This window comes from Zea mays, chromosome 1 (assembly GCF_902167145.1).
Source record: "Zea mays cultivar B73 chromosome 1, Zm-B73-REFERENCE-NAM-5.0, whole genome shotgun sequence".
In the NCBI taxonomy this organism is placed as follows: domain Eukaryota; kingdom Viridiplantae; phylum Streptophyta; class Magnoliopsida; order Poales; family Poaceae; genus Zea; species Zea mays.
This window is the reverse complement of record NC_050096.1, coordinates 152,364,594-152,375,600: the sequence shown is the minus strand read 5'-3', so window position 1 is coordinate 152,375,600 and position 11,007 is coordinate 152,364,594. Positions and strand designations below refer to the sequence as shown.

The following is an 11,007-nucleotide window of genomic DNA, read 5'->3' as shown; positions in this document are numbered from 1 at the left end:
CCTTTCAACCATAAGGCTTCCTTAGTAACTTCGGCAATTGCCATATACTCAGCTTCTGTGGTAGATAAAGCAACAGTATCCTGTAAACGAGCTTTCCAACTCACAGCACAATCTCCAACAGTAAAGACATAACCTGAAAGAGATCTCCTCCTGTCTAAATCACCCCATAATCTGAATCAACATAGCCAACCAGACCATCTCCAGATTTACCAAAACATAAACAAGCACTAGAAGAACCACGTAGATATCTGAAAATCCACTGAACAGCTTTCCAATGCTCTTTACCAGGAGTAGACATGTATCTAGCAACGATGGGCCTCCTTCTTCAGAATTTGGATCACAAACTCAACAAGGGAAACCTATTGGGTCCCATCAAATTAACCTAAGCATGTCACAATGAGTAATAGGAACATTATTAGGTAAAGAAGAGTGATCAAGGGCACAACTTGCATGTGACTTGAGATCCCAGGTACTTCGCCAAACTAGTCTTCAGATTTGCCATGACCTCACTTCTACTTGTAGGAATACATACAAATAAACAAGAAAGTACATAAAAATAACAGTACACCAAACATGAGAATAAACAGTGTAAGAATATTCTACGCTCTGCTACGGGATCGTAGGCTCGAGAAACACTAAAATTGGAGTTACTATTAAAAAGATATGATTTTCTGAAGTTTAATGATTATATAGTAAGAATAACTATATAAATCACATGAGAAAAATATTAGAGAAATAACTACTTCCATTTTAATCAAAGTTATAAATTAACTGGAGACCATATTTTATTCAAAGTATGCTTGTAGACAATTTGAAATAATATCTTAACTTGATTAGCAAGTTTAATCACAAGTTAAATATGTATTTATCTACTTTTTAGGACATGTGATATGATAAAACAATGTTGTTTATTGCGTGAGCATTTTTATTACAAAGTTAATGCAACTTGAACGGATCAATTTGGAGTTGAAACGAGTAAGATATGAGTTTCTCTAACTTTTTGTAAATTTTTAAGCCAAAAATAAATTCCTCGGTCACATTTGTAAAAATCCAGGGACTCAAAAGTAATTCCCTTTCACAGCAGATGGACGGTGGGTTTATATCTATAAAACCGAGGGTCTATTGTGTAAAACTTTCTTGGCTCAAAATGCAGATGCACCCTAGGCCATCAGATCACAAATTGACGGCCCACCACACACCCCGAACCGGTATCGCTTGGGTTCTAATCTCACCTCTCCAAACCCAATCGAACGACTTGGATTTAACGAGGCAAAGAGGTATTTTCCATCTAATCTAGACTGCCCATTCTTCATCCCACGACACCCGCGCATCGTCTTCAACCTTGCACCCTTCCTACGCCATACTAGGCGAGCACGAAAACGCCCGAGGGCATCGTGGCGCACCGCCAAGCCAGGGCGCCACGCTGACGTGCAACAGGGCACCAGCTCGATCGCATAAATGTGTGATGATGTAATAAAGTACATTTCTGCTATTTACTTTGAGCAATGTGTGATGATGTCCAATTATGTAATCGTTGTGTACGTGAGTTTCTGATCCTGGCACGTACATAGTTTGCATTCGGTTTGCCTTCTAAAACCGGGTGTGACACAAATGAACCACTACAATGTTTTTTATTTCTGGTATTGCTAAGCATATTTTTATTTTCCCGTTTTCAATAATGAACTCAATGGAATGTGTTTTTGGACCTTCGGTGTAAAGCCCTCTTCATCTAGACTTGTTCCTGGTTTGTGCTCATTATAGAAAACAATTTCAGTTTTTCTAAGTGTGTTTCAAGGACAAAACAAACTTTGATTGAGCAGCTTTCGACATTAAGGATGGAGCATGATACTGGCTTACTATTGAAGCCCGATCTTGGAGTTAACACCAAGACGAAGCTTCGAACAAACTTAAATGTTGGGAGAGTCAAAGGAATACAGAGGAAACATATACGTCTTGTCTCATAGGGGAAAAGACAGAAACACCCTCCATAGGTTTCATTAGCCATGTATATAGGAATCATGTCATTAATGTAATTTCATACAAATCTATACAACGTCATGCCCCTATAAATAGGTGAATAGTGCCCATGCATGGGACACTTTTGAATGATTCACATGCTCTCGAACCTGTGAAGTGCTTAGCCTTCGAAGCTCTTTGAACACTTCTACCATTGAATAGCTTATAACTGTCTCGAAGGTGCTCTTGTAATCGACCATGATTCAATAAAGAAATAATGAATGACTATTAATCTACTTTCTTATTTAGTCATCTCTTCACTTTATTTATTCCTTGCTTTCATACTTGTCTCATTGCCTATGTTCCACACAAATGACACGAGGAGAAGGTATTATTAATTTAGTTGTGTTGTCCTATTTTGTTCTCATGCAGGAGCCCTACAGGTGACTAACAACACCATGAGAATATGGTCATGCTTATTGATTAGGATAATACTAAATATTTTTCTTATAAAAGTGGTTATGCTAGTTATATGAGCCCAAGTCCACTTACTTTCTCTATAAGAACATTTAGCCATGAGTACATATCATTTGCACTTTTATGATGAAGCATTTCAAAAGAATTCAATTTCTTCATAACCAAATGATAACGCTCCTCACACTGGCTCATGGGTCCCTCATGAAATACACATACATTAGACCAAAGAGCATGAAAATCCTTGTGATTACGTACTTTATTAAAAATATCCTTGTAAATGCCTCTAAATTGAGTGTTTTGGCCTTACATTGCTACCTCTCGTAGTGAAATTCATCACCAATTAAATTGGTGGGATTCCTATGTTTTGGAAGCCCTTGAGTGGCCACTTTAGAAACTTCTATCTATATCCTCAAGATATGCTACCATACACAATTTTCAATACTGAAAATTGTTACCCTCAAAGACGGGAGGCGGTTCATCTCCACCGGACATGTTAACTCAAGGTGGTTAAGCCTAACTATTGAGCATGAAGCTCTGATACCAATTGAAAGAATCAAAATTCCCAAAATAGGATGAATTGGACTTCTATAAATTTTCTTGCATAATTTAAATCCTAAACACAAGGTCAACTTCCAAGTGCCTAATGATGTGATAAAAAATTGCACTCTAATTTCCAATCCTATACTAGCATAACAATTCTAAGAATGTAAATGCTTGAATTGAATTCCTCAAATGTAAATATTTGAAGTAAGGGATTAGAAGACTCCTCGATGTTTTGTCGAGGTCCCAAAGTGTCGAAACTTCCTACTAATCCATGTTGGAGCACCAACGCAATGGTGTTGCTCCCCCTTGGTCTGCAGAAGGACTATGGGCATATTTGGTGTGGCGCCTAGGCCGCCACACCGCGCCACACTTTTCAAGCCGCAGGTGTGGTGGCCGATTTGGCCGCCGCGGGTTAGGCGCGGCATAGGCGCCACACCAAACATGCCCTAAGTGCTCTCTAAGAGCTAGTTATTCGCTACTCCGGCACAATGAATCATTCACTGCCATGTACAAGCTCGAGTCAGGTCACCCACAAGTTCTTCAAATGATCACCTCACCCCTGATTGCCACTTAGCTATCTAGGTGATACTGATCACCAAAAATAACTAGTACTAATTCTCGCTAGACCATACCAAGTCTAATGAGGTGGTGGTTGCACATAAGTCACTTGCTATGCAATATTGAGGCTGCTAATCATGCAATTACAAACTTTCAAGTTGATCATTATGCAAAGCATTTTCCTTATTCTCAAGTGAATGTTTCAGCTATTGAAAGGGGCAAGAAGACACCTCGAATGGATGTGTTAGGTGGTGTAAATATCCCTAATGGGTGAAACTAGCCATTACACCTTCACTCAGCATAGTTGGGAGCACCATACAGATCTGGTGCTCATCAAACCACTACATTGGATACGTAAGTGCCTTCCTAATGACTAGTTTCTAAAACTAGTCATTACTAAGTCCTGAGATACACAATTGCAAACCTCTCTATTTATCTTTCCCAGTGTCGTAACGAATATGTTTTGTAAGTACTTGACCTCTCAGAAATAGTTTAAGTACTCTATAATTATATTGTCTAGTGCAATATCTAGTGGTACATCGGACACATTCCTTGCACACAAAATGTCCGAGGTCACTTATGCAAGCTTTGAGTGTCCTATATAGTGCACCTTATCCAATGCACATTAGATATGTCAGTGTTCCTCTTATAAACTACATGACACACTCTTATCAATGTTTTGTCCGGTGCTACTATATAGTTACCAATTTACTCATTTCAATCACTTTTCGAATTACATTTTCTTTTACTCGGCGTTTGGATCCCTTCATTTTAGAGGAATTGGAATTAACTCAATAAAGTAACTTATTTAGTTTGGAATCTAACATTCCATGACTTTCCAAAGTTCAGATATAAGCATATCTCAAATTCATGGGGTGGAAGATGAGAAATGATTTTATGCATTAGTAGAATTTGTTTCTACTCTGTAACTTACATGACATTCTTCGTCTCAATCCTCTATAGTAAAAATGTAGCACATAAATATCTCCGACATCTTGCTAATAATAGTATACAAATATATTTTTGCATAAAATCAAATTAGTTTAATTGATATATGCCTGAATTACTATTATTAGAATGGAATTCAATTCCAATGATCCAAACGGGCACCAACATACCTAGCTATACTCACTACGTCAAACTACTCGTTTCATGCCTCTTTTATTGTATGGATTAAAGGAAAAAGGCCATATCACTACTCTAAGTGTCCAACAACTTCATTGATACTTAGAACTATCCAATCCTTAAACTTCTTCATCATCCTTTAAAACGACCATTAATTTTCGTCAAAAAGAACTTGAACTCCATATAAGCCCAACCATCTTGCATTAATATGACATCACTTAAGTTATTTCTACAAAAGAAATGTTAGTCGTAATAGTCTTACATTGTCATTAATCATCAAAACTAACTAGGATCTAGAAATTTTTATTAGTCAAAAAGCACAACCAAAGTTGATCATCTCTTTGATAATCACTATTTACACTTGAATACCGTGAACACATATCAAACATGTGTTTGCATTTTGTTTTGTCCTTTGCTTAACTACCAAATTCCCACTGATGGTAAACCTAGTCCTCTATATCTCCTCAGATAACCAGTGGGAAAACCACCTGTTTGCGACGAGCATGTACCTGATTTGCGTTCTTTACTAGTGCCACCCGTTTAGCCACGCTGTTATGTGAGGGGCTGTGCAGTAGCCTGTGTTTGCAGCTGGGCTGCAAATATTTTTCCCTAGAATGTATCTTATAAAAAAAGCGAGAAAGGGTAGAGGAGCACTCTGCCACTGTGACCTTCTAGGCACATGTGAGAAAGGGTAGAGGACTTGTTTGGTTTGCACAGTGAGACAGCTGCCCGAGGCAGGCAGCACCCCTAGACATTGGATTTTGATTGTCCGGGGTTGAGATTCCATGCCGGGTAGTCAAGTGTCTGGCAGGCTCAAGTTGGCTTCTTGTCTGGTTCATTGGTTGGAAATAAAACTAATAAACTGGTGAGAGAATTGCTTTATTTGATAAGGAGAGGACTAATCAAGACCAATAATATATGAGTAGTTCGAGTTGAACTAGAGTTGACTAAAAAGGCAACCTAGCTTGCCCTCTTTCACCTTCAGAACACAGACTAATAAATTCCCTCACATGCTTTACTCTCTCCTCGCATCTTAGCCTATAAAAGGACTGAGGAATTGCGATACCTCTCCCACTAACTGATCATCTTCTCTAGATCTTCTCATCATACCGATACCGGCCTCAACGCCCTCTTTTTCCCAGCCTCACAACCAATTCCTGTTTCAGTCGATCGCAGTTAGCATGGCCACGACACAGAGCTGTCAGAGCAGGAGCAGCGCCTGCAGCAAGGCTGCTGCTTGCTTCCCGGCCGCCGTAGCGGTCGACGAGGAGCACGGCCACCACAGCCACCAGCTGAAGGGAGGAGCGCAGGAGGAGGCTGAGAACGACAATAATAAGCCGGAGCTCCGGCGTGGCCCCTGGACGGTAGACGAGGACCTCACCCTCGTCAACTACATCGCCGACAACGGCGAGGGTCGCTGGAACAACCTCGCCCGCGCCGCCGGTATGTCGTTAACCCACCAAACCGGCCGGCCGGTCATCATCAGTTCATCACCTCGATCTCCGTCTCCCAATCGTACGTTTCTGATGGCTGATCTTGATATGCGCCATGCATGCATGCAGGGCTGAAGCGGACGGGCAAGAGCTGCCGGCTGCGGTGGCTCAACTACCTCCGGCCCGACGTGAAGCGTGGCAACTTCAGCGCCGACGAGCAGCTGCTCATCCTCGACCTCCACACCCGCTGGGGCAACCGGTAATTAGTCAACTTTTTCCTCCCAAGTCCGAGATCGATCACCGACACGTCGTCTTAGCTTGCACGTGCCGGAGTTTTTGGACTGGAAATCGTGTGGACGGCCGCAAGGTAGCCCTGTTGAAAACGGCAGCTTGCTCTCCAGTCCAGTAGTAATAGAAGCTAGTGCCCACTGCCCACGTACATGATGCACCTGTCACTGCACCGAGACCGTATGGTATTTGTACGTACGTGCACAGGTATATACAACTATCCCCCGGCCCGTACCGTATAGACGTGGAGCCGTACGTATTTGTATAACATAACAGTGCGGCCGATGTGGCACATGACAAGACAACACGGCGCACACAAGAGGCGAATTGTACAAGTACATCTTTCGCTTTCACTCCAGCACTGTTCACGAAAGCTGCACGCCTCTACTTTTAGCTTGCTTGGCGCGCGTTCTCTCTCTCTCCACAAATCCAAGCTGTTCCAGTTCGATCCCTCGCATTCTCTCTAATTGCGTTCTCGATCCTGTGATTTCTTTTTCCCCCTCCGATCCACTCCAGATGGTCGAAGATAGCGCAGCACCTGCCGGGAAGGACGGACAACGAGATCAAGAACTACTGGAGGACCCGGGTGCAGAAGCACGCCAAGCAGCTCAACTGCGACGCCAACAGCAAGCGCTTCAAGGACGCCATGCGCTACCTCTGGATGCCGCACCTCGCCGACGACGTCGATACCATCGCTGCGGCCAACGACGACGACGAAGACCACCACCACCACCTACGCCTCCTCGTCCTGCACCACCACCAGGCCCAGCACCTGCAGCAAGCTGCTGCCGCGGCCGGCGGCGCTGCCAACGACCTTGCTGCGGGCGCCTACGACGTCCGCCAGCTGCACGCGCTGCCGTCGTCGGGCATGGCGGCGACGTCGTCGTCCGACTCGCTCGCGTCGGAGTCGTACGATGACGGAGGCCTGCTTTTCGCGAACTTGCGCGCCGGCGAGATGCTGATGGACGGCGGAGATTGGGCGGCGCAGCAGGAGGCCGACCAAGGGCTGTGGCCGCCGCCGCCGCCGCCGCCGTCTGATCTTGATCAGTCGGTGGTGCAGGCTGCTGGTGCCGGCGCTGGCCAGTTTCAGGACATGGAGCTCAGTGGTTGGGTGCAAGGCTTCTCCGAGAGCATTACAGATAACTTTTGGGCCTTGGAGGAAATTTGGAAGATGCAATGAGCGAGCAATTTTACATCTTACACATCCATCCAAATTAAAGACAACATAGATACACATATACATATCATATATTCTAACAACAGGTGCCATATACGATATACATACACAAGTTGTTGTATAGTTGTATTCCGCTTATATATATATTTTTTTTGCCTCTCAATGAAGTTCATTCTTATAGAGGTTGGAAGCAAAGGATGGTATTGTTTATGCAAGTTGAAACAATATTTGGTCTGTCAGCCTGTCCTCTATCTAGTGAAAAAGGGCAACTATATATATGCATAGACAGAGCATTATTATTACTGATTTTCCGACCCTTGTTCATGTTCCTAATATATTTCTCTATCCAGTGATAATTTGTGACAAGTAACATTTTTCTGGTTAACAGAATTCTATATATACACCAGCATTCTACATGCATGGAGAGGCCTATATGGCTATACATAACTAATCCCATCGACGTGCCTTGATTCATTTTTCTTGATAATATTTATATTTACATTTATGTTTATTATTTTAGAAATAAATCAGAGGAGATAATGCGAGATATGTGCGCACCATTATTGTGGTGAGAGAGACTGCGAGCTAGCTAGATCAATATAATATCTGTCCTCAACAAAGAAACATGGATCAACTAAATGACATAAATGACTAGATAGGATAACTAACTCCACTCATATTTGCCTTGCTCACAATGTGCAAGACGTACGAAAGCAAGAGAAGCTCGCCAGGAATAGAAAGATATAAGGCACCGAAGACTCGATCACTTCAGCCCGTACGTCTGTCCTTGCATGCATCAACTAACCACGGGTGCAGGTCAAGCACACACTGTTGAGCACCAGATTTGATATAGCTGGGCACGATCACACAGTCCGATCATGTGGACCTGACAGTCCGCGATTAGATTCATTCAAGAGAGAATCCTTATCCCGCACGTGTTTATTCAGCTAATCTAACTGCATGTGAATATATTGGAAAGCGCCTAGAAACTGATCCAGACATCCACCCCTATATATCGTAGCCTTTACGCACGCACGGACGGTCCAAACACCCTCAGCAGATGGTCCGCCACCCTAGAGAAAAAGAGTGGCGCCCTCTACACAAGTTGCGCACAGTACAAACGCCTAGAGTGGATGGTCGTGCTCCCACACAGAGTACCCCAAGTCGTCGGTACCTGCAAACTGGATCAGAGTACATTAGGTGATTGGCCCAAAAGGGCAAAAAACACCTTTTTGCTAGGGACAAGAGTGTTTAAATCACCAAAAATTGGCTTCCAATGGCAAGTTTTAAATATCATCTCCACTAGTAACATCATCAAGCTAACTCTGGAGGAACTATCGTCTGATGATCAACATCACTTTGAGGACATCATGAAGCAAGAAAAGGAAGAAGCGTTGTGGCAGTACGTCGAACGACATGAGAAGATGAAGGAGAAGTACCTATCAAACTTCACAGTGGATCGCCACCAGAAATCATCCAGCAAGGGGAGATCGAGATGGCATCTCTCCTAGCTTCGCCTCAGCCTCCCACTGTAAGTAATTTGCATCCATCTTTTAAATCTAATGTAGATCACACTAGTACACAGAAACTCTATAGCGATGGTCCTAGAACTATTTGCACTAGCGTTTTTAGTGCCGCCAGTGCTAGGGGCCGATGGAAATCTGAATTTCCACTAGTGGTTGGTTAAGACAACCGCTAGTAAAAATAACATTTCCGCTGGCAGGTGTCTTAACTAGCCGCCAATGCAAATAACATTTTCACTGACGGTTTGCTTAATAAAATCGCTAGTAGAAATTCACTTTCTACTAGCGGTTTTCTTTATTAGGCCGCAAATGGTAATTTTCCTGCCTTTTTTCAAATTTTCAAAAGAACCTAAATTTTACATATATTTACACACAGAAATATATACATATATACATATACATATATATATATATATATATTGAAAGCAACATGGAATTAAATTCTATCATACATTTATATACATCAAAGTCTTGTGTTTAATTACAACCATCACACATTCTATACATCAAAGTTTTCACCTAAACTCTAATAACTAACATGGCTAAGAGATAGTCTACTAATTTCTGTGAGTTCTCTAAACTCTGGCCATAAGAGATAGTCTACTAATATACCAGTAACATCGTGATACTTTCCTTCAATGGGAATGGCCTCTTTCATTATGAATGTGCATAGGTCCTCAATTATGCCATACGATGCACCTTCGGTCAAGTTCTCTGGCTTTCCTTGTTGAAATTCCTGTAAAGGAAGTTTATAAACATCATCTATTTACACTAATAAATGACATAAATACATACATGACTATTACTAATAATACATGGCTAGGGTTTGTGATGTATAGTTTGTTTTGTCTCATGAACTCGTACACATAGATCCCACATAGTACCGATCCAGATGGTCGCTTATGGCACTACATAACGGGAGATTAGTTATTTAGTTGCAACATTGTGCTATGTACATACATGTATGATATGTATTACTAAATTGACAAACTTACTGGCCATTTATAGTGGATGTCTAGGGACATGTGTTGTTTCAATAGGTCGTACTTTCCACCTCTCATCTTATAAAATCTAAAAGCCCTGTGATCTCAAATAGAATTATCATGTTTTTCTCAAATTTTCATTAATAAAAGTATGCATACATATAAAAGGCTTACAACTCTAAGATGTTGAGGAATTTTTCATATGTCAAAGGGTCGTAATCTAAGTAGTAGAGCACCAGCACCTTTCCAACCTTCGGATAAATAAGAAAGCATATCCAGTGGTCCCTGTACGAATTAAATTTTTGATAAAGGAAGTGTTATCCTAAATGCTAAACGGTAAACAGTCGGTCATCCTTTGTTGAGCGTTTAATCGGACTACACGGGCATTTAAACGGACTAAAAACGGATTATACGAGATTAAACGGACTAAACGGCATAAACAACCTAAACGGTTATTTACTTAGTAGCATTTAAACGGTGTTTAAACGGTCTAAATGGTCGTTTATGATAACAGTGGATAAATGTGTATTGAAATTATTAATTTTATTTATACAAAATCACACTTACTTAAAGTTGTACTGGGCCACTATGCTTCCTTGTCTTGGATTCTTAGCATTGCATGTTCTATGTAGGTGGCGTATCGAGCATCAAAATCTTTCTTCATATCCAGTATATGCTTCTCAACTTCTTCATCCGTCTTTCCTTTTAATTCTTCATTATCTTTTCCGATTATGAAAGTGTGTTTTTGCTCGGATATCTGTATTTGGTTGACATACCCGACCCTTTTACCGGCACTAGCATTAGGATTGGTACTATAAAGATCTCCTTTTGATCATGTTGCATTTTGCAAGGTACACATATATGTCAGATATTGAAAATTTATATAGCTCACTAATAATAACACATATACCTAGAAGTATGAGTGACACTTACAATGCAAAAAC

The 11,007-nt window shown here is 41.5% G+C and overlaps 1 protein-coding gene across 1 annotated transcript; it reads left to right on the top strand.

The window, feature by feature from the left end:
- The first annotated feature begins 5,745 nt into the window (after nt 1-5,745).
- Nucleotides 5,746-7,736, top strand: LOC100384300 (uncharacterized). The gene is made up of 3 exons (NM_001176858.1): nt 5,746-6,102; nt 6,222-6,351; nt 6,897-7,736. Exons 1-3 carry the CDS (start codon nt 5,841-5,843, stop codon nt 7,558-7,560), a joined length of 1,056 nt encoding a protein of 351 aa, NP_001170329.1. The 5' UTR covers nt 5,746-5,840; the 3' UTR covers nt 7,561-7,736.
- The last annotated feature ends 3,271 nt before the right edge of the window (nt 7,737-11,007 follow it).

Coding starts and splice junctions, on each gene's coding strand:
- LOC100384300 (NM_001176858.1), top strand. CDS start 5,841: ATGGCCACGACACAGAGCTGTCAGAGCAGGAGCAGCGCCTGCAGCAAG. Junction 6,103..6,221: donor CAACCTCGCCCGCGCCGCCG/GTATGTCGTTAA, acceptor GCATGCATGCAG/GGCTGAAGCGGACGGGCAAG. Junction 6,352..6,896: donor CACACCCGCTGGGGCAACCG/GTAATTAGTCAA, acceptor GATCCACTCCAG/ATGGTCGAAGATAGCGCAGC.